The sequence below is a fragment of the Muntiacus reevesi genome, chromosome 3, assembly GCF_963930625.1.
Source record: "Muntiacus reevesi chromosome 3, mMunRee1.1, whole genome shotgun sequence".
Classification (NCBI taxonomy): domain Eukaryota; kingdom Metazoa; phylum Chordata; class Mammalia; order Artiodactyla; family Cervidae; genus Muntiacus; species Muntiacus reevesi.
Window position 1 is genome coordinate 191,827,579 of NC_089251.1, and position 24,843 is coordinate 191,852,421.

At 36.3% G+C, this 24,843-nt stretch overlaps 1 protein-coding gene across 2 annotated transcripts in view; it reads left to right on the plus strand.

The window, feature by feature from the left end:
• Positions 1-24,843, plus strand: part of PTPRK (protein tyrosine phosphatase receptor type K) — a 604,099-nt gene that overhangs the window by 487,222 nt on the left and 92,034 nt on the right. For both annotated transcript variants that reach the window (XM_065931350.1, XM_065931351.1), the window contains exons 9-13: positions 1,882-1,991; positions 3,212-3,413; positions 6,196-6,301; positions 14,262-14,535; positions 17,262-17,298. In XM_065931350.1, the coding sequence (XP_065787422.1) occupies positions 1,882-1,991; positions 3,212-3,413; positions 6,196-6,301; positions 14,262-14,535; positions 17,262-17,298 (729 nt within the window). The remainder of the gene's footprint in view (positions 1-1,881; positions 1,992-3,211; positions 3,414-6,195; positions 6,302-14,261; positions 14,536-17,261; positions 17,299-24,843) is intronic.

A 24,843-nucleotide genomic window follows, 5' to 3' on the forward strand; every position in this document is an offset into this window, starting at 1 on the left:
ACATGTATAAGAGCAGAAAAATACACAAATTCTGGGAAGGCTACTTTCTAATTCTACTGTTCTGTCTATGCAGAATTTACTAACATTGAAAATGATCCCTATTTGTGAACAATTTGAAACATCCATGCCATTTCATCGTTTTTGTGTGTGTGTGTGAAATCATGTTCGGTGAATGCCTATAGTAATTATAATACCATCAAATAAACACTTACTCACTAACTGGGGCCTTCCCTCCACTTCCTCCCAACAGCCATCCTCTATGAGAGGTGGGAAAAGGTGAATAAAAGCTTTCCCTTAAGTTACAGGTGTAAGCTTATTTCATTTGGGTGGAATAGAAGCAATAGATATTCTCTTGCAAAGCAAACTACTGCCCTTAGCAGCCTCAGCAGACGCCACAGACTCCACACAGGCCATCCCAGCCGCTCTATGATGACTGAATAGCATGTGCCAGTACTGGGGGCCTGGGAGTGAAAAGGAGCGGATGCCTCTGCTTAACTTTTCCCCAAGCCCTTGGTTATTAGATGCATAAACATATCTTGTGGAGTTTAGTCCTGGCATCTTCTCTGTTTACTGTGGGTTTTTTCCTTCATAAATTCATTATTAATGTGCCAAATTATGTTGGCTATCCCAGAGATCATAACATGATTCATCGTCTCCTTATGGATTGAAATAAATCTTACTCTTTTGACATATCATTCAGAATTTCTTGATGCTGCTGGCCACATTGCAATGCATTTCCTTTGATCCAGTGATTTTTAATTTGTTTCCATCCTCACAAAATTGCTGTAGACTCTGAAACTACATTTCTAGATAATGTCATGTGTGAAGTTTCATATGTAACGTTTCACTGAAACGTTAGATTAAGGAAAAATATTAATTAAAAAACTGGGTTGATATTTTCAAGAGAAAGCATACTTTCAAGCAAAGTAGGATGGATAGGATATATTTTTAAGCATTAAGAGAACAAAAATGCTGGATATTTATGTACATAAATGCAACTGAATACTTAAATAAAATGTATAAAAGGAAAAACACAATAGGAAAAGTATTTTGTATTTTGTCAATAGAAGCTGACACGTCATTCACTGTTGCCACTGGGTATTGTCAGTTATTTGACATTTGCAAATAAGGGCTGGAATGGTTTCTCAAATCTTGTCATACCTGGGGACACTTCAAAACTAATTATGCTGATTGTTGAGTTCTAAACAAGTCTGATGTTATAAAGTGGTTTGATTCTTTGCTTTGAAAAAGGGAAATTTCATTTAAAAGACTGAAGCAATGATTTTGAACCTATTAATCTTAAAGAATTTTTTATACATTGTAATAATGCTCTCTTTTTTTTAAATTATAGAAATGTAATAAGTGTACCTATGAAAGACTGACTATTAATGAGCATTTTAATTCAGTACCGTATGGTTTGGCTTTTGAGTCTAAGGAGCATTAATTATTATTATTATTTATTATTTTATGAACATTGTTTATAGAGATCCTTTAGGGGCTTATGATAATCTTCAAAAAATCATTCAGGGAAATCTTTCAAGGCAAGCTCTGTTCTTGAAACAAATTACAAATGAGACCTTCACATTATTAGAGGCATACAACAGAGAGAACTAGACTACACTATTCAGCTCTCTGCAGTGATAGAAAATTCTGTTGAATAAAAATAACTTTACAGTTGTACATAATCTGCATTAGAAGCTTAGAGATTTATTTTAAATTCACGTGTATTCCCATATATTAAAAGCTTATCATATGGCTTTTTTATTTTTGCTTATTTTTATTTATTTTGTTTACTTTTAGCCTGTTTATCCGGCTTACATGTTTGCTTTTTCCTGTTTCTGATATGAGGACCCTTATAACCAATAATGTATTTATATGTAGTGCCTGGCCCTGTCCCGGTCAATTCTCTTCAAGGAACCTCTTTTGAAAATAAGATTTTCTTGAACTGGAAAGAACCTTTGGATCCAAATGGAATCATCACTCAATATGAGGTACTGGGAGAATAAGGAAGTTTAATGAAATGTGCATTGAAGGGGAGAATCAAAGAACATGTTAGAGAAAATCAGAGAAATAATGGAAAAGAAGTAAATGAGAATTAGGGGATTATAATCACTATTAGTTCTTCTCTGTTTTAATTTATAGATTCCTCTAAATTAAGTATCAAAATGTATATTATGGTACCTAGACTTTTCAAATTCTTAAGTAAATATTGTTTTAAAGAAGTAAGATGGAACTTGCCAACAGACTTACTGGTGGTTGTAAAGAATAAATTTTTACAAAATTAAGAAACTCATATTCCATGCTATGATTTAGGGAAAGCCATTGAATGCAGTTGCTTTTAGGGTAGGGAAAAATACCTTTAAAGCAAAATATATCATAAACCTCTCTATTCCAGAGCTTCATCTCAACTTTGAATATAAATCGTTATCTTATTTGTAAATGTGAAAAGATGAAAAGAAAATGTCATTTTCATTGCACAGATATGAGGTTCTGTTCTTGAGAACTCAGTATTGATTACAGTATAAAATACGTTTTAGTGGCAATAGAGTACATTATGAAAATGGAGAATTTTGTTTGCAGAAAATTTATTACACTCTTCTTTTTCACTTTTAGTGATTGGTCTGTTCAAAGTATTTTTTCTTGATTCAGTTTTGGTGGGAATTTCTGTGTTTCACATGCATTACATTATATATGACCATAAGATTTTATATAAATATGTATTCATATTTATGGCTTCCCTGGTGGCTCAGTGGTAAAGAATTCGCCTGCCAATTCAGGAGACATGGGTTCAATCCCTGGGTCAGGAAGATTCCTTGGAGAAGAAATAGCAACTCACTCCGGTATTCTTGCTTGGGAAATCCCGTGGACAGAGGATGCTGGTGGGCTTCAGTCCATGGGGTCCCAAAAGAGTCAGACACGACTCAGTGACTAAAACAATACACATTCATATTTAATTATATTGATTTATCTTTAGATGGAAGAAAATAGATGTATATGGATCCAGTCAGATAACTCTAGGTTTATCTGTAGATAAATAGAGATGGACAGACAGACAGACAATAGATACAGAATAACAGTGAAACAACCGTATCAAAATGAGAAAGAAAAGAAGGGAAAAAATCATGATTCATTCCACACAGATGCCCTTGAGTGCTGTCTTATTTAAGATATGTATTGGATATGTAATAGGAAATATTATTTCTTAAAACAGGTCAGTTACAGCAGCATAAGATCCTTTGATCCTGCAGTTCCTGTGGCTGGACCGCCCCAGACCGTATCAAACTTATGGAACAGTACCCACCATGTCTTCATGCATCTCCATCCGGGAACCACCTACCAGTTTCTCATAAGAGCCAGCACTGTCAAAGGTTTCGGGCCAGCCACAGCCATCAATGTGACCACCAATATATCAGGTATGAAAAAAATAAAGTGCAAACAGAATTGGTTTGTAATAGCATATCCTGCTGCTGCTAAGTCGCTTCAGTCGTGTCCAACTCTGTGCGACCCCATAGATGGCAGCCCATCAGGTTCTGCCGTCCCTGGGATTCTCCAGGCAAGAACCCTGGAGTGGGTTGCCATTTCCTTCTCAAATGCAGAAAAGTGAAAAGTGAAAGTGAAGTCGCTCAGTCGTGTCTGACTCTTCGCAACCCCATGGACTGCAGCCTACCAGCCTTCTCTGTCCGTGGGATTTTCCAGGCAAGAGTACTGGAGTGGGGTGCCATTGCCTTCTCTGGTATCCTAAAGAATCACAAATACACTGAGTGTAATTCACGTCATTTTTTGAATCTTTAATATAGTTAGTCATAATAGAAGGCAAAAATTTATAAATTCTTTTTGTTCTTCCATGTTCATTTTTATTATAATTCTACAGAGCAAAACAATTTAGTACATGGATATTTGCTTTGAACTTTAAATCTTGGTTACAATCGCTATATCTTGGGAACACATAATGATCAAGCTAAGGCTAATGAAATTTATGGTTAGTGTGGTTCCCAGGTGTACTTGAACTTTTAAGGTAATTTATCGTTATTTACCCCTTGAGTCCAGTAATTCTATCCTTTAGCAATTTAAAAACAACTTAAGGTGAAATTGAGGTATTGGAGGCATGATGCTTCTCAGTATGATTTATGCATATGTGTGTATGTATAGTACATATACATGTATACTATATGATATACATACATAATAGCACTCATATACATTTTGCACCTATTTGGTATCTATTGATTCTACTTCCTAAGCAACACCCAGATAATTTGCCTCTTTCTCATGTCACTGTTTCTGCCTTTCCATCTGGATTGTATTTAAAGCTATCATTGACATATCTTTCTCAGGAGCACTCTTGCTCCTGTGTTTTTTTCTGTTTTTCTATTGATCTTTGTACAACATTTATTTCTTCCTTAATTTTTTTTCAAAATCTAATATATTTACTATATTATGTCTAGTATGACATTTTTACATGATTAACATTTGTGGCACTTCCTTTTATGACCATTTTCATCCTCTTCTCCTATCCATAAATCCAAAGTTCCAGTCACAGCAAACTATTGTATTGTCTGTGTCCTTTCACATAATGGTATCTTCATATATTTCTGTTTTTTTATCTCTGGTATATTTTTTTCCATGCTCTCTCTTTCTGATGAGCTTTTACTCTTAATAATCAGCTCAGACATTGCCTAAATAGTGAAGTCCTCTCTGTTTCATCTTCCCAGTTCCCAACACTAGTTTAGAAGAGTGTGGTCCCCCAGCATCAACTTCACATTAAAATGTCCTAGAAATGTACATTATCAGGTCCCTCCCCAGACTTTCTGAATCAGAAACGGTAGGCAAATAGGACAGCATTCTGCATTTTTATTTTAAGAGCCCCCAGGAGTTTCTGATCTCCCTAGTCTGAGAACCACTGTCTAATTAACTGTCTCCTATTTTGGTCACCTAAATTCTTCTATAATTTGTTGGTATTTACAACACTGTCACTCTTGATAAATCTGAATCCCTACTTTTAACTCTATAAATGTCAAAATCCATGCTTCATTTGCTTCTATATTTATAGCACTTCTTGTAAAGTTTGACACATAGTAAGTATTAAGTAAATGTTCAATGAGTGAATGCAATACTTTAAACTTTTTATTAGATACCATTTGTTCACAGTTTTTCTGGTAATGTACATATTTCATTGGTCATATCCTCCCTTAAACTTCTTTCTTCTTGGAAATGATCAAAAGCCATTTGAGGTTATTCACCCAGTTCAGGATTAGGAAGCCTCCTTACCCCAAAAAATTATCAAGTATTTTGAAAATTTTTAGATTTCTTCTTTTTAAGTATCTGGCAACAAGGGCACTAATTCTTGGTAATTAACAGCTGAAGTGCCCATTTCCGTTCAGCATACTGCCTAGATGTGTCTCTATTGTGACCACAGTGGTGAAAGTGGTCAAGATCAATGCTGGGTCATTCCACAACCTTTAGATCAAAGCAGCACCACCTCCCCAGGCAGCCTTTTACGTAGGTTCCTGCCATTTCTGTCTCCACATCTCCATGTGCAACTCCATAAGGGGAACTCCCCAGAGTCTGTGCTACTAACACCTTACCCCCATCCCATCAATGCTGATTTCAAGATCTCAGGAAACTAGAAGTTAAAACACCTTCATAAAATGTTTGGAGTGTGTGTCACAAGTTGCCACATTATAATTTAAATTTTAACAAGTCTTAACTTCTTATCTTCTGCTGCTTTAGGTTCCAGAGTTAACATTCAGTGGCATTTGTTAAGGTACAGTTTAATATTAAGTGTTAAATTGGTTTTTCCCTTCAGTTCAGTTCAGTCGCTCAGTCGCATCTGACTCTCTGCAACCCCGTGGACTGCAGCACGCCAGGCCTCCCTGTCCATCACCAACTCCCGGAGTTTACTCAAACTCGTGCCCATTGAGTCGGTGATGCCATCCAACCATCTCATCCTCTGTTGTCCCCTTCTCCTCCCACCCTCAATCTTTCCCAGCATCAGGGTCTTTTCCAAGGAGTCAGTTCTTCGCATCAGTGGCCAAAGTATTGGAGCTTCAGCTTCAGCATCAGTCCTTCCAATGAATATTCAGGACTGGTTTCCTTTAGGATAGACTGGTTTGATCAGGATCATTTATTCAGTTTGAACTATGATATATTCTTGTTTATTGACTGAAACTTTTTCCCTCATTAATCATTTATCAGCTCCAACTTTACCTGACTATGAAGGAGTTGATGCCTCTCTCAATGAAACTGCCACCACGATAACAGTCTTGCTGAGGCCTGCACAGGCGAAAGGCGCTCCTATCAGGTAAGAGGGGAAAATCACAGTCAGAGGGAAAACAGCTGGTAGAAGAGATGTGTTCTCACAGCCGTTCAGCAGCCAATATAGTGGTTCATGTTTAAGAGACATTCATTTGATAGCTAGTATCAGAAGGTTTTATTTTTGTTTTGTTTGTGTCTGTTTTTTCTTTTGGTCAAACCTGTGGAGAGATTTTTAAGAGTAAAATTCTAAGGGGATTTTGACATGTTCATGAACTGAACCATTCACCTGTCTGTACTGTTTGATTTAACAGCTTTGTTCTTTGAATTTTTTCTTCCTCTAGCCCCATTTCATTTCCCTTCCTCTGTTGGTATTTGTGGTATATGAGCTTTGAAGGTTATTTGTCAGGAATAGAAAGAGAAAATAACCCCTGTCCATTGCACTAAATCTGTTTTGAGTAATTCCATATGAGTGAAATTATCGATCGAATAATAATATAGATTACATAATAATAATATATTTTCATAAATATGACTGACAAATAGGAAGCTTTGAGGAAATAAAAGGAGAATAGTTAAAATGAATGTGACTTATGTAACCTTTTAATTCCCAAATTGTTGCTTATCAGAAATTTCATAGTAAATATTAAAATTCAATTTGCCATTTAACTTAACTATCTAGTATTAAAATCTCCCACATATTATCCTCATCTTGAAGAAATTATGAGCCATGTTATTTTCACAGATTGAGTGAAATTATTCTAAGGATTTTAATTCCTATGCATTTGTCATTAGATAAATGTACAAAACTTTAGCAGGTTTCCATTTGAAACTTGTAGATTTGATGGATACTTTTGTTTATATACTTTTCTGGAGAAATAAATCAAGGCACAGAAATCATTGCAGGTATATCATAATTGAATCATCTCAAGTTGTTTACATATTCATAAAATATTAATCTTTGTTCTGTGCATTATATGGCACGCTTGACCTTATGGGCACATATTAACCATGTAAATAATCTGTATCACTGGAAAGGAAGAAATATTTTTGTTAATTAAAGAAGAAAATATTGATAAAGGAACCTGAGTCCATAAAGGAAACTTACCTCATGTGTGGCTAAAAGTCACAGTAATACCAACAGCAGAGAAAAAAGAGATGATTGGATACATTTGTAATAGAGACACTTGTGAGGCACTGGATACTTGAAAATGCAAAGTCTATAATTCTCTTCATGAATGAGTGATCTGTGAGGAAGTCTGATTGCTGATCCAAAGAAAGAGAAAATGTCTGCATTCAACATCTTTTACTATTGACAAGTAATCAGAGTTATTCACATCTTCTACCTGTGATAAAATTTACTTTTTATTTCTTTAGTTCTGCTAATGTTGTTTAAATGAGCTGCCAGATACTTGCAATTATCTTTTTAGAGTTAGATATTTGAGTGAACTCAGGTCTACTTAATGTAAGTTGCACACACAGTATATTATTATTATTACACAATAGTGCCACATAATGTAGCCTAAGCTCTAACTAATTTAATCAAATTATCATACAAATATTAATTGACCATGTATTATGTGCCAGGCACTGTGCTAAGCATTGTAAACCAAAGATAAAACAATCGCAACAGAGCACAGACCTTTGCCCAGATTTGTCATGGACAATCTGGATCTGCAATGAGAGGGTTCTTCATCCTTGTAAATATTTTGCTCAGAGTTGGTGTTCACGAACTTTGTTGGATTTGTGAATATGTTATTGATAATATTTTTTTAAGTTACAAATCATTTACTTACCACTATATTTGCCTTACATTTGTGAACAAATAATGTATACCCCAGTGAAGTCTTGTCCTAAATAATGCAGAATTCAGTATCACCAACCACTTTGTTCTTCAGTATTCATTAAGACTATGTCCGTACACTAAAGTAAAACTTGTGTAGTACAGTTCTAATAAGTCTGATTCTTTGACAAAATTAACTTTTGAATATATAATTATTCTAATGGGCTTCCCTGGTGGCTGAGACAGTAAAGAATTTGCCTGCAATGCAGGAGACTCAGGTTTGATCACTGAGTCGGGAAAATCCCCTGGAGAAGAAAATGGCCACCCACTCCAGTATTTTTGCCTAGAGAATTCCATGGGCAGAGGAGCCTGGTAGGCTACAATCCATTGGGTCACAAAAATTCGGACACAAATGTACAACTAGCACAATCATTCTAAAGCTTGAAAGTTGCTGTCTGACTTAACTAGTCCTTTCAATGTCCTCACCAACTTTTTGAGATCTAGCCTTAAAACTGTCATTACTTGACAGTCATTACTATGATTCAAAATTAATATTACCCACATTTGGAATCATTTCTCTAGAATGCATAATTAAATTTTTTCTAAAACATAATTAATTTTTAAAGCATAATTTTAAAGCATTTTAAAGCATAATTTAATTTTTTCTAAAAATTTGTTTTTTTATATATTTCTTAAATGAATTCAAATTTTAACCTGGGTAGATTTAATAATATATTAGAATTCATAGAATGTCCCAGTTATTAAAAGACTGAGTCAATGTAGATGTGTTTTCAAAAATGAAAACAGCGGTGGAATGTTGCAAAAACACTAGAGAAGAGTTCCTCAGTGGTGAATCCAGTTTGTTGTAAGATGTAATAGATGAATGTGTGTTTTATCACACCTTTTTCCAAATATAAGCTCAACCTATTTTAAGCTGGCAAGAAAATATCTATTCTAGGGCTTAACTAAATGTTTATTTTGTAGGTAAAACCTATTTTTGCAGTTTAGAATATTAAGTACCATATATTTTTAGTTAGATAATTAAGGCATAGTCATGAAATGCCATCAAAACCATCATTTCCCCCACAATTATATTAGAAAAAGAAATTGTCTGATGTTCAGTGATAGCTTAACGGGCTTCCCAGGTGGTGCCAGTGGTAAAAAAAAAACCCACCTGCCAGTGCAGGAGGCAGAAGAGATGTGGGTTCGATCCCTGGGTCGGGAATATCCTTGGGAGGAGGTATGGTAACCCACTGCAGTATCCTTGCCTGGAGAATGTCATGGACAGAGGAGCCTGGCAGGCTACAGTCCATGGGGTCACAAAGAGTCAGACAGAACTGAAGTAGCTTGGCACTCAAGATAGCTTAACAGGAATACAGATCAAAATATAGAACTGGGTTTAGCTGGTAAAAACCTTGTATGTTAGAGTTAATCCCTGGGTCAGTTGGTCACATATACACAAGTTGAAACATTATGACTACCATCTTCATTCATCTGCAGAATATTTCATTTCATTCCAGAATTTTAAAGAGATTAAATAATTGCACCTGATTTTTCTCACCACTGTCACACAAGAAAACTTATTTGAATTCCAGATAAAAATGCTTTGAAATTTAAGCAAAGATGGAAATAATACTTTTCCACTATTTTATGAGTACACAGGTCTTATGATCCAAGTAAAATCAAATAGATGTTTTAACTTAATGTTTATTCTAATGGTATTTTGCAAATGTTTAGGTAACAATGGTCACACAAGTTTGAATTGGATAATGTGTATTTGAAAGTAGTGAGAACAAGATGGAGATATAAGAATGTGGTAAGATATTCAGTTCAGTTCCGTTCAATCGCTCAGTCGTGTCTGACTCTTTGCAACCCCATGAATCGCAGCACGCCAAGCCTTCCTGTCCATCACCAACTCCTGGAGCTTACTCAGACTCATGTCCATCGAGTTGGTGATGCCATCCAGCCATCTCTTCTTCTGTCGTCCCCTTCACCTCCTGTCCCCAATCCCTCTCTTTTCCAACGAGTCAACTCTTCGCATGAGGTGGCCAAAGTATTGGAGTTTCAGCTTCAGCATCAGTCCTTCCAATGAACACCCAGGACTGATCTTTAGGATGGACTGCTTGGATCTCCTTGCAGTCCAAGGGACTCTCAAGAGTCTTCTCCAACACCACAGTTCAAAAGCATCAATTTTTCGGCACTCAGCTTTCTTCACATTCCAACTCTCACATCCATACATGACCACGGGAAAAACCATAGCCTTGACGAGATGGACATTTGTTGGCAAAGTGATGTCTCTGCTTTTTAATATGCTATCTAGGTTGGTCATAACTTTACTTCCAAGGAGTAAACGTCTTTTAATTTCATGGCTGCAATCACCACTGCAGTGATTTTGGAGCACCAAAAAATAAAGTCTGTCACTGTTTCCACTCTTTCCCCATCTATTTCCTGTGAAGTGATGGGGCCAGATGCCATGATCTTAGTTTTCTGAATGTTGAGCTTTAAGCCAACTTTTTCACTCTCCTCTTTCACTTTCATCAAGAGGTTTTTTAGTTCCTCTTCACTCTCTGCCATAAAGGTGGTGTCATCTGCATATCTGAGGTTATTGATATTTCTCCTGGCCATCTTGATTCCAGCTTGTGCTTCTTCCAGCCTAGTGTTTCTCATGATGTACTCTGCATATAAGTAAAATAAGCAGGGTGACAATATACAGCCTTGACGTACTCCTTTTCCTATTTGGAACCAGTCTGTTGGCCCATGTTCAGTTCTAACTGTTGCTTCCTGACCTACATGTAGGTTTCTCAAGAGGTGGGTCAGGTGGTCTGGTATTCCCATCTCTTTCAGAATTTTCCACAGTTTATTGTGATCCACACAGTCAAAGGCTTTGGCATAGTCAATAAAGCAGAAATAGACGTTTTTCTGGAACTCTCTTGCTTTTTCAATGTAAGATATTAACCCCAGTATAATGAGTACAGATTTTGACAGTGGGAGAGCATCACATAATTTTGACAAGATGTAATTAATTTTAAAATATGGTAATTAAGCCCTTACTCTGTGGATATTCAGAATGTTGGCATTGGGGCAGTCAATAGGAATAATGGTGGCTATGAGATCTTGGGAGGTTTGTTAGTTAGAGGAGTTGTAAAACATTAGAGCTAGGGAATTTCTCCTAAAGCTTTAAGGAAACATTTTCAATTAAAAAATGAGAAAGTATACATTGTATACTTTGTGACTTGGTATCACCTAGAAATCATACAAGCTAAAACTTTAATCAGAATCACAGAGGGTTTACTTACTAATGGGTTAAAAAAAATCCATGGAAGGCAAAGGTATCTTTGAGTTCATACCCAACATTTTTAAGCATTAAATCGGGAAGAATATCTACCATGTCTATCATATAATTGCATTGAGTTAATGGCAAAAATTCCTATGTATATTTTCTTTAAAGTCTTACAGCTGAAGGGAAGTTGTATGAAAGAAGTCATTATTTTGCCTACTAAAAGACTAAAAATGATGTCATACCAATGTTTAATAAAATTATAGTATAGTGAAATCACCTTTAGTTTTTTACCATAAAGAAATCATATTTTGAATGTTGAGTAAAGATTCATGATATCAGTATATTGATTTTAACCTAATTATAGAAATATTTTTAAAATGTATTTAAGAATAATGGGAAAATATGAAATATAGGTAGAGTGAATAAAATTATTCATGTGGCTTTGGAATATTTAAAATTGCCAGAATACTAAACTCATATATTTAGATCTAGCTAAACTTAAGTACTGTTAGGTAATTAGACACCACAAGCATGAAAGAGCATAGGCCAATTTCATGTAATCAGTCAAATAACTTTTAATTTGATTTCTTATTTTTTACTTTCTGCCCTTTAATTAATTGTAGTGATAAATAAGTATCAGGGAAAAAACAACTTTAGAAAAATGAAGAGTATATGGTTAAAGAACAGCCTACTCAGACAAAATGAGCAAGGAAAGTAAGAAAATTTATTTTAAAAATGAACTTTATAATTTTAGTTTGGAGCTCCATCTCAAGTTCGATGAGATCTTTCCCAAAGAGCATACTTTTCTTCCCTTATTCCTCTCCAACATCCGCAGTTTGCTTTTGTTCTTAATAGATCTGAAGAGACAAGCTGTCGTATGTGAAGTTCTTTAATTTGGATTGTACAATCTGTGTCAGTTTAATAGAATTAGTTAAGACCGAATGTTCACTAGATGTTCTGGATTTTTCTAGAGATGTGAGCTAATTAACAAGGAATTTATTTTTAAAGATTAAGTTAAAGATTAACAAGGTTGGGTAATTATCAATATTGTCCATTAGGACAAGATTATAAGGTTAAATTTATTTGAGTAGTGTGCATATGCAAGTTTATCCACATATTTGAATGTATCCATAGGATATACAGATGTATAACATACAAATATGGATTCTAAATTGAAAATAAGCAGAAAAATAAAAGACTAGGCTTGCCTAACATAGCATATGTCAGCTATGATCTGTCTCTCTCTCTCTCCAAGGGCTATGCTTATGTTTCCCTGTATTTTAAAATTGACAAGTGCCTGCTCCACATACCCCTCAGAGAGCATATATCTTGTCAGTAGCATTCCTTGGAGCTTAGAGACCCAACTTGGCAGAGTTATAGGGAATGATGCAGTATGGATAATTTCAAATAACATAGAATTCTGCCTTAGTTATTTTCTCAAATCTCAATTTCTGACATTAGTACAATTTCTGTCCTATTTCTAAAGGAAAGGAGATTGATACCAACCTACCTATTTCTTAGCACAGTTTTAATGGAAAATAGGAACTTAAATAATTAGGAGGAAAATAAAATCTTTAATCTACAAATCTCCTTTCTCTTAATCTGTGCAAGTGTCCTGTTTGTAAGTATGACGGAGTGTGTATTAAGTTAAATTTTATACTCAATTCTAAACTAGCATAAAATTTAATGTTTATCTTAGATGAAACTTTTATCTCTCTCTTTCTCTGTCCTTTATTTTTTGAAAGTTCATTAAAGAAAATGTTCTATTACTGCTGGAGATGCATTGAATAGGAACTATTTTCTCTACACAGAATGATCTGATTTGCCTGGAAATTCAAGATTCAAACACACAGCCCTACACACAGCTGATTTATTTTTAATTTGTATGTGACCATAGTACTTTCTCTCATAATTGTCAGGAATTTAAATTACATATTTTAAAAAAATTTATTATATATATGTAATATACAAAATAAATAACAATATATTAATAATGTCCATTTTATCAGATGTACGTTACCTTCAAATTTTTTACATGACCTAAAAAAATGTATATTTTCCTAAAGACTATCCTACAGAGAAAATATTAATATACCAGTTTCTGAAATGGAATTAAAATTTTAATTAGTGGTGAGGTAGATAATTAAAGTTGAATTATTTTCTCTCCTTTCCTCTATAAAAGACTAGCTATTAGAGAAAAGTTTTAAGACTTTTAGGAAAGGTATTAGAAGCTTTAGGTTTGAGCTTTAATAGGCCAAATACCATCTGTTTCTACAATTTGTAGCATTTTATTATTAACAACTCTAGAAGAAGGAGGCAGTCTATTTCAGTGGCGGGGACAGATTTCTGTCCATCTGTGCCCGAATTGCAGCATGTCACTTGTGTTTTAGATCTGCATAGCTCTGAGCTAGTGTTGATGCCATGGCTAGGTCAAGAGGTGGAGAAGCCTGTCAGCACATCCTGTCTCTAATGCGATGACAGCCACAAACTGGTGCTTCAAGCCCCGCCCTGAGGCAGGCAGTCTTGTTGAGCCTTGGAGCGAGGCCTTCCACACTATGATTTCAAAGGAAAATGTTAACTTTAAACATTTTAAAATATCAGACAAAAAACTTAATGTATGCTATGTCTCTGGTTAATGTCAGGTTCCTTATTAAGGGATCTCATCTCTCAACATTTAAAAACGTGCAGAGTTAGTTCTATGGTGATTTGTCTTGTCTTTTTTTTTTCCGGTCCTTAGTGATTATACTGGAGTTGGGGGAAGCAGAATCCATGTGAAATGCTATTTTACTGCAAAAGACCTTGAAAGTCAGAATGCAGGAGGTTGAGACTGGCTTTAAAGACTGAAAGGTTGCATGCTGACATTAGACACCCCAGTCCTTGTTTTGAGAACGCTCAGTATCTAGAGTCTAACTGCATGCTTTATTTTCCTTCTCTTTTCCCTAACAGTGCCTATCAGATTGTTGTGGAGGAGCTGCACCCCCACCGAACCAAGAGAGAGACCGGAGCCATGGAATGCTACCAAGTTCCTGTCACCTACCAGAATGCCATGAGTGGGGGTGCGCCATACTACTTTGCCGCCGAACTGCCCCCAGGGAACCTTCCAGAACCAGCCCCATTCACAGTGGGCGACAACAGAACCTATCAGGGCTTTTGGAACCCCCCTTTGGCTCCACGCAAAGGATACAACATCTATTTCCAAGCCATGAGTAGTGTGGAGAAGGTGAGCGTCCTCCAGGATTTTGCTTTTTCACTGCCCTGAGGATTAGCCACAGTCAAATTTTATAAATACTCAGTAACATTTGTCAGGGGAAGAAAAAAAAAAAAATTCCGTGTGTAGGGGGTGTTGTTTCTGTTCCTAGCAGCACGCTCGCTTTGGGGCCTACTATAGGGGCGGGGCTCCACGCCAGTTACCTCACACAGGATTCCTGTTTCCTAGTAACTGCTTCTCTTTGAGCCCTCTTCAGGAAAGCCCACAGGAGCAATTGTGAGTAAAATGATTTGAAAGGATGGGTGTAGTATTGCCGGGCCTCCAGCCCTGTCAACATAGGGCATTGTTCTGTCTTTTTTGCTCAATAGTGGCACACTTCAGGAGATTAAATTTACCGCAGGATAAACAGAATGCGTGTTCCACAGCAGGCTAATAAACCCTTATAAAGTTTTCAGGGGGTACAAGCCAAATAGTAAATAACTGGTAACAATCCCCTGATTACAAAGTAATAGGGCGCCTGTGGTATATCTGACAGAACCTAAACAGAAGGCAGCCTGGCGATGGCGGGATGCTGTGTGGTTAGAGAAGTCTGTTTTCTGTTCCCTGGCTGCCCCTCCTTTTCCCATTTTGGACACAGTTGTTTTTGAACACTGCCACGGCTCCCAAATGAATATTGAAGAGGGAAACACAACAGGAAGTTAGAAACTACCAGTGGTTCCATATGTAAGGAAATAACCTAGGCTTTCACGTCTCATGCTGTTCTCCTGAAAGATTTCCTTTCCTAAAGCATATTTTATTTAATTTTTTTTTTTTTTTTTTTTTCAGAGAGGTATAGAAAAAAATTGAGAATGGAAACCTTCTACAACTTAAAATTCAATAGAAGAATGACAGTTTTATGTACTTTGTAGCTTTATAGGAAATTGTCGGGTTTGAGGAATTGAGTCCCTGAAATGGGTACCTGAGAGATGATGTGGAATATCCAATCACAGCAGTCCTATTATATCCTGGAATCATTTCATTGCAGGACATAGTAATCTATTTGCATTTCTGTAAGGGATCCTGAGAACTTAGGGTATTGACTGGCTGCTTTTGAATGAAAACTTTACCTTTGTGCTTACTTGTATGGTTGGATTACAGTATATGGAAAGAAAAATGTCACAGCATCTTCTAAGATGTACTTCAAAGCCAGAGGCTGCTCATGGTTAAAAATGCTCTTCTCATCTTCTAGTTTATTTTTACATAAGTAGGAGTCAGTTGCCTACTTTCTACCCACACATCATTCCGTACCACTGCCGTGATGGGGCTGCTCAAAAAAGAGACAACCACAGAAGTTTTATTCCATTCTGGGTATAAAGTAGCATAGCTCTGTGTTTGGGTATTCATCTTTAGAGAGGTGAGAGATTCCAAATTAACTTTTGTAACTTGGTCTGTGGTATGAGAGAAGTGTTAATGAATGTCTGTTACTTATAAAGAATTTTCTCTGGCACTCTTTTAAAAGATTTGATATGAATTTTCTCTTCTAATTGTGAATATGTCTACACATGGTTTAATCAAAGTACAGAGTAGCAATAATATGTTTCATAATTATCTTGGAAAAAAGTATTAAAATTGACATGGCTCCTACCAACAGAGACTGGTAATCCTGATGGAGTTAACAGCAATTGCTTTTAAGAAATCAAAATTCCTTTGAGCCTTTATGGTACTGTGAAACAGTCTCTTGGAATGTACTGTGAAGGCTTCAGGTCACAGTTAAATAATAAAAGTGCAGATTTTCATTTTGATTACTAATTTCCCCCTCAATGCTTTACTTTAATTTAAAAATAACAAATGCTTAAGAGGAAAGTACAAGAAGTCTTGGTTTATCTATCTATAAAACTACTCAAGATGGAGTTCCATATACATCTTAAAAACAAATAACCTCTGTTGTGTTCACCGCCTTTAACATCTTATCCAACCTCTTGGATTCAAGGATATATATTCAAGGATAAAAACTGAGTGAACTTAATTTTGGAGAAGCGAAGTGCAAACCTCGAAGTGTGTTTCACCCTCCTAGTACCACCCCACAACATTTAAAAACAAAAGGAAGAGAAAAGGTTTTTTAAATTCTGAAATGTCTTGTCCTTTCCCGTTTCTCCTTCTACTTCCTGATCTCATCTGTCTAGCAAGAGAAAGAACATAATCCCACCAAAAAATATTTAATCCCTAACACCTAAATTAAAAAAGAAAAAAGAACTGATGAAATATACTGTAACTGTGATGCAATTTTATGACTTTCATCATTTAGCTACTTAGTTGTGCTAGAATCAAAGCGAAACTGTCTAGTATTCAGCTTGGGTCTGAATCTACAGGTATGAGATGAACATGAAATTTATATTTGGGTCTGATTTATATTAGCTTTGCAAATATATTTTTCTTTATGATCATTCAAAAAGTACAATAAATTCAAATAGGATGCTGGATTGTTTGTCCCAGCAAGATAACCTGTTTCATTACAAGGTAAACAGAGATACCTAAGTCTTTAGAAAATACTGGTTTTTTTAAGTTATTTTAGGTTTTTTAGAAATCTCTGTGAAAACATCTAAAAAATAGTGTCTTTAATGCTGTGATTCTATTCTTTGTAAACCTACTTTATAACCCCAGATTAATCTTCATACTAGTTGTAGTTTATGAAATAGGAAACATTACCTATAACTGACTATTTTCATTTTTTTATAACTGACTTTTTTTTATTCCATCAGGAAACTAAAACCCAGTGTGTACGAATTGCTACCAAAGGTAAGAGGTTTGCTTTTTTCTTTTTTTCCAAATTCCATTTGCCAACTTTCTAAAATGAGAGAGCTTTGTTCCCTGCTTCAGGGCTAATTAAATGTGGCACTTCTATTACAGTATTTGTAGTTGGGCCCAGGTAAACTGCCAGCCAAGTTTCTGACTCACTTGGGTGTCTTTAACAAGTAATGGTGTTCTACTTTTCATCTTCTAGTACTTGACTGGAGGAATCTTGTTATGACAATAAGAAGGGTTTAGAAAACTTCAGAAGGGTTTGTTTCTGCCATTTTAGTGTCTGAGAGGTCTTGTGCTGCTGATTAGCCAACATATTATGAAAACCTCAGCAATATCTGCTCGAAACAGCAAATTCCTCATTTAACAACCTCTGTTACTTTTGGTTGTAGACAATTAAACACAAAAGACTGAGCTAGTCTAGGCATATGTAAGGGTAAGGATGGATACAGGTCCATATCAGTAGTGTAGTTGAATTGAAGATTCTTTCCCTTTTTATTAAAAAAATTTTTAATTGAACTCTTGCCAAGAAATTAGGTCTGGGAACAGCCAGGGTTGTTTCTCCTGACTGCATATTATAGTTTAGTTATCTTGTTTCTTTAAGAGAGAGCATTTTCATCGTTGAATGAGTATTTGGAGTTGAGAGTGGGAGAAAGTCTCATGTACTCCGCTGTGTTTATAACCCTGCATTTAAGAGTTACGTGACTGTGCCAACAGAAGAGAGCTGCCTGGTGTGTTCCACGAAGAGAAATGAGGAAAGCTGTCCGCGCAGACACGGGACTCCACAGAGGGCTGAGGCTCTGGGTGGTTTGCTGCCAGAATGAGTATTAGGTCCCCATTCATAGCAGTAGTTGATTCATTTAGAGTAAAAAATGAATGGCCATATTCTGTTTGTGCTGGCATCTTTCCTTTCATCATTTTTCTCCATCTAATCATCAATCTGCTCAATTAAGCATTTGTTTTATACTCTTGATTTGTAAAGGCAATAACAAAAGACTTTTCCCTTGACTCATGAGGAGTAATAAAAAAGCTTCACAGAAGAGAAAGTAATATACACTTTTCAATTCAAATACTAGGATTCCTCATGATATTTTTAAAAAGAAAGCAAACTTAAATGAAGGAAGAGAGAATGCATACATAGATGTATGAAGTGTATAGGCATTTATTTCAAAAACTTGGCATATGTATCAAGAGTTAAAATTGAAAATTTTAGAATATAATAGCAGAAGACATTTAGGTCCTAAGTTTTTCAGATTTAAAACAAAACCAGAAATGTAAAATGGTCTCATATCAGCCTTCAAGAAGTTTTTTAAATCTGCATGTTAGTGTTAGTCACTCAGTCCAACTCTGTAGTCCTGTGCATTGCAGCCCAACAGGCTCCTCTGTCCATGGGATTTTCCAGGTGAGAATACTCGAGTGGGTAGCCATTCCATTTTCCAGGGGATCTTCCTGACCCAGGGACTGAACCTGCATCTCCTACATTGCAGGCTGATTCTTTACCACCCGAGCCATAAGTGATTCTAAAATTTTAAGTTTTCTTGTTCAGCTAACTATTTGCATTTATATATGCTTAAGTGTTATTTTGTCCCTCACTCAAATAAATTATGATGACCATTAGCATATGATATTTTGACTGCAGGAGAGTTGAGATTATGGAAATCAGATTTACCATGTGGCATAGAATATTTGCCAGAGACTCAGAGGTAATAAGATATGGCCCATTTATGGGGATTTCTTCTTTGCCTAGAAATCCAACCCTGCTGTGCTTCTGGGTCTCAGGCTGACAGTGTTGTTCCTTGAGTGAAAGAAATCTGGTCCCAGACTAATGGGTTCAAATCCTGCCTTTGCCCCTTCTTACTGTTCTTTTAAGTTGAACAAAATAAAATTCTCATTCTAAAAATAAGAATGTTAGAGTACCTACCCCTTACTATTATTATGAAGACTAAAGAAGTGTGTATATATGAAATGCCTAAATCATGCCTAGTATAACTATGAGTTAAGAGTTAACTGATATTTTATCATCACCATAATTACTATAATCATTTAGCATTTTTTTACATAGAAAAAAAACACACTATTAAGGTAAAATTAACTTACCTGACTATGTTTTTATGATTATTGGAGAATAATTGCTTTACAATGTGGTATTGGTTTCTGCCATACAGCCATGCGAATCAGCCATAAATATACATGTATCCCCTTCCGCTTGACTCTCCCTGCCACCCGCCAACTCGTCCCACCCCTCTGGTTGTCACAGGGTGCCGGGTTGATCTCCCTGTGTTATTCAGCCACTTCCCACTAGCTGGCTGTTTTACATATGGTAATGTCTATGTTTCAGTGCGACTTTCTCAATTTGTTCCACTCTCTCCTTCCCCCGCTGTGTCCACAAGTCTGTTCTCTGTGTCTGCGTCTCTATTCCTGCCCTGCAGAGTTTCACAGCACACAAGTATACTCAGCTATGGTATATAAAATTTTTCAGTATGAAAACTAAAACTTTTGCAGCAAGGCATTTTGAAGATACACTTACTAAATGACATAACCATATTGATTAGGGAGGGATGAAGGAACCTTCTGGGCAAGGGATGATTGGATATTTCACAGGTGTCTAGTATATATATACAAAAACCTATTAAACTATATACTTAAAATTGTGTGCACTATGCTGACTTAGGACACTGGAAATTCTTTTGGGAAATGTGAAAGAATTTAAAAGTCAAGAGCAACTAGCCCATACACTAGAACAGCATAATCATTTTGAAAATATTTTGACTTGTGAAAATTATTCTAAAAAACATCCTGTGTTTCCTGCCTTCTCAGAAGTCACATCTAAAGGCAACACATAAAGAGAAAACAGGTGTTTACTTGACTGGTAGAGAAAACATGTGTAATCAATGTCATAATGTCTAAAATAAGTAGTGATATGAATATATTTTATGAGACAAAAGAAGTGTTCTGGGAGCTAGGGTCATTGCTGTTGGGATCATTGATCCTGCTCTCTGACTCACATTTAGGTTAAGAAGTCATTGAGACAATATGTGTCAGGAATGGAGTGGAAGAGTTTAATATAAATTGCACTGGAAATCTTGAAAGTCATACCATTTATAAAATAGCATATCCAAAGCCAAAAGTATAAATATGTGAAAAGGAATTTAGTCCAGTGTTAATCTTTGAAAAGCAAAAAGGAGAATAAGTTTCTGGAAAGGTTCCTGTGGTACATTAAGAAAAGAAGGCAACCTTAAAAAGTCACTTGTCCAGTGAAGAGCATTGTGCAACCTGAATACTCAGCATGTATAGGCACAAGTCTCTCGGATCACTGAAACATCACTGTTTTAGGCTGCTATCGATTCGCTTTCTGTGTTTTTACTTATAATTACATATAATGGTCTAAATTGGTATATGCCCACAAAATTATTTTTAAATTAGCAGCTGAGAATCTGGTGCCATGGTACCAAAAAGAATGTATACCATGATAATTTTATTTTTTTCTCAAGGAAATTATGCAGTGAGTGATATTTTAATGGTCAGATTTAAATATGAAAATCATATACAAGTTAATAGAAATTACTCAATGGATTTTCAAAAGTACTTCTCTGGAAATATGTTTTATCTGTGTTAAGGTAACACTAGAATATTATATCATTTAAAATGCTATCAATATGAAATAACCATTTATGGAACCATGTACTCGTTTACATAAAATTATTCTACAGGCAAGCAAGCGTTGATGAGTAATCAAGATATCAAATAATTCCCTAGAATAAAACTAAGAAGTAAGACCAATAGTATATGAAATTGAAAGTATTATCATCTGTTTATATAAGTAATTTAATTTACACTTTGAACCTATATTTTGTTCGGTTTTCTGTCAGATGTATTTCTGGTTTTCTAGAAGAAAACTGGCAACTTAAATTTTTAATTTTATGGTGGATTTTATGTTGATTAAATCTGTCCATTCCAATAAAAGGTATCAAATCTGATAAAACAGAAAAGTGTAGTATAAGTAAATTTATTGGAACAGAGCATTTAAGGTGAGAAAGGGGTTTCTTTTCTTAAGTTACTGAAATACAGCTATTTTTTTACATTATAACAAACACTTAAGTTTTAAGTCAGGAGTGATTTTATTACAGATCTCTATTTGTAAGTAGTTTGCTTTGGCAAACTATTGTTTGTCTACCCATAAACCATTCTTTGACTTATTCCAATTTCATTTGGACATCAATATGCCAGCCATATATCTAGCATTTATCTAACACCTGTTATACACCAAAAATTCTAGGTTCTGGGGACAGAGCAGTGAATAAATATAGACAAAGTCCTAACTTCTGTGAACTTAAATTCCAGTAGAGGGAAACACACCAGACAGAAACACATATGTGATGTGGTGAGAGTAGGGGATGAGGGAACATGTGTCTAGGGCATTGCTATTTTGTGTACGTTTATCAGAGAAAGAAGGACAACAGAGGAAGAGATGATTGGATGGTATCACTGACTCAGTGGATGTGAGTTTAAGCGAGCTCCGGGAGATGGTGAAGGACAGTGAAGCCTCGTGTGCTGTAGTCCATGGGATCTCAAGGAATTGGACACAATTGAGAAACTGAACAACAACATCAGAGAAAGAAACTCTGTTCAGGCGAAGGAAACAAGGGAGGGACCCATGCGGGGGAGCAGTTCTCAGAGCAGAGGGAAGGTGGCCTCAGCCTCAGGGCATGGATCAGATTGGTCTTAATTAGTGATTGCCGACAAAGGTCCATATAATCAAAGCTATGGTTTTTCCAGTGGTCATGTATGGAGGTGAGAGTTGTACCATAAAAAGAAGGCTGAGCACCGAAGAATTGATGCTTTTGAACTGTGGTGTTGGAGAAGACTCTTGAGAGTCCCTTGGACTGCAAGGAGATCCAACCAGTCCATCCTAAAGGAGATCAGTCCTGGGTGTTCATTGGAAGGATGATGTTGAAGCTGAAACTCCAATACTTTGGCCACCTGATGCGAAGAGCCACCTCATTAGAAAAGACCCTGATGCTGGGAAAGATTAAAGGCAGGAGAAGAAGGGGATGACAGAGGATGAGATGGATGGATGGTATCACTGATTCAATGGGCATGAGTTTGAGCAAGCTCCAGGAGTTGGTGAAGAACAGGGAAGCCTGGCGTGCTGCGATTCATAGGGTCGCAAAGAGTCGGACTTGAATGAGTACTGAACAACAACAACATACTTTAGCTTGACTCAGAACAACCTGAAGGGCTTCTAAAAATGTATTGTTGGGTGTCAGCTCGAGAGCTTCTGAATCAGTAGGCCTGGAGAGAGGCCCAAGAATGTGCATTTCTCACAGGCTTATGCCAACACTGATTCTACTACTACTCAGATGATCACACTTTGAGATCAATCACTGGACTTCTAAGAAAATGTTTTCTTCCTGAATTTTAGAAGGAGAGATGGCAAAGACAACCACCAACCCACCCATCTTATCATGAGCATTATGTTTCAAGGGTGTGATATTTAAAAAGTGGAGAGCCAAACTGGCTAACAAGAGGAGAACAGCAAAGAAAACAAGCCAACTCAGAGACCTAACAACTCAGAGACCTAACACTCAGAGATCTAACAACTCAGAGACCTAACAATTGCGAGAACTCCTTAAACTGTACATTTAAATGTGAAAAAAATCAATGTCCTTATTATCAAAACCACCAATGGTGGGTAATCTACTTGCAGCAGGTATTGTCTAAACTGATGTTTGGTTTTTATTTTCCCTTAGGAATAGTAGTGAAAAATAAAATTGACATTTAAAAGTATGGAATGTCTTATTAGGTGTCAGTCTAGATAGAGTATCAGTTCAGTTCAGTTCAGTCATTCAGTCATGTCCAACTCTTTGTGACCCCATGGACTGCAGCACGCCAGGCCTCCCTGTCCATCACCAACTCCCTTGAGTTTACTCAGACTCATATCCATCGAGTCGATGATGCCATCCAACCATCTCATCCTCTGTTATCCCCTTCTCCTCCTGCCTTCAGTCTTTCCCAGCATCAGGGTATTTTCAGATGAGTCAGCTCTTCGCATCAGGTGCCCAAGGTATTGGGGTTTCAGCTTCAGCATCAGTCCTTCCAATGAATATTCAGGACTGATTACCTTTAGGATGGACTTGTTGGATCTCCTTGCTTTCCAATGGACTCTCAAGAGTCTTCTCCAACACCACAGTTCAAAAGCATCAATTCTTTGACATTCAGCTTTCTTTATAGAGTATCAGGAATCCATTTGTCTCCTGGATGTAGGTACTTTGGCAGGATTTATCCTAACTGAGTCCCTGAGAGCTGGGAAGGAGGAACCTACATGGTTCTCCAAGAAGCCATGGGAAGAGAATTCCAACCACTCAATTAAGCATATCTCCACTCACCCATTTATCTAGTATCAGCTTATTTGTTCTTTTGATAAACCCAAAGTTGACCTGTAATTGTGAAAAGTGTTCGTTTAACTCTTGCAAGTTTCCATCCCGGGAATGGTCTAAATCAGATCATTATTAATTCAGAGTATTACTTATGTTAAACAATGATGATATAGATCTTGCTAATCCCTCAAAAATAATATGACTTCAGTGCTATCATACATTTTAAGCGTGCATTCCAGTATTAAGAAAAATTACTTATCACAAAAGTGTAGGCGTGGATAGATTTTATGAATAATATATGACAAAACATATAAATTCTGGTGATACTTTATTTACTTTACTCTTTCTTCCCTCCTTTGCTATCTTTCCTCTAATTACTGGATAAGATTAGTTTTTTAAAAAGGAATTTGCTTTATAGTTTTAATTTTGTCTTATGCTGCTTTTGTCAAATTTTTCATTGGTGCCCTTTTCTCTGAGTGTGCAGATGGGTAAAAGTGCTTTTTTTAAGGATCAGGCATTCAGAAATAACAAGCATGAGAAGAAAAAGAACTCTAAGTCTGTCAAGAAGTTTCAGTAATACCATAGAAGCTCCATTTGGTTGTGCCATGTGTGTGGAATCTTTTTGACTGAATTCATTCCCACCATATTTATCACAGATGAACTTGAGTAAATCTCAACAATCTCAGCTCTTAAATTGCACTCTTGTGCTGTATCTTTACAACTGCAATAAAGGGGGATTTGAAAGTAGGAGTGAGGTCTGTAGAAAAAAATATGCTTAATTGGGTCTCAGGCTCTAAAATCTTAACCCTAATTTCTTAAATTGTACAAAGATGCTTTATATTTTGCCAGATATATGTGGAAGGAAATAGTAAAGCATCAGAAAGAAATGTTCAGATCTGCTTACACTGCCTTTTATGCTGATGGAGGGGGTTCTCTGGTGGTGCTAATGTGAAGAATCTGCCTGCCAATGCAGGAATTGCAAGTGATGTGGGTTCAATCCCTGGGTTGGGATGACCCCTAGAGTAGGACGTGGCACTCCACTCCAGTATTCTTGCCTGGAAAATGCCATGGACAGAGGAGTCTGGCAGTCTACAGTTCAGGGGGCCATAAAGAGTCAAACATAACTGAGCAACTGAGCACATACTGATGGAATCTAAGGTCAACT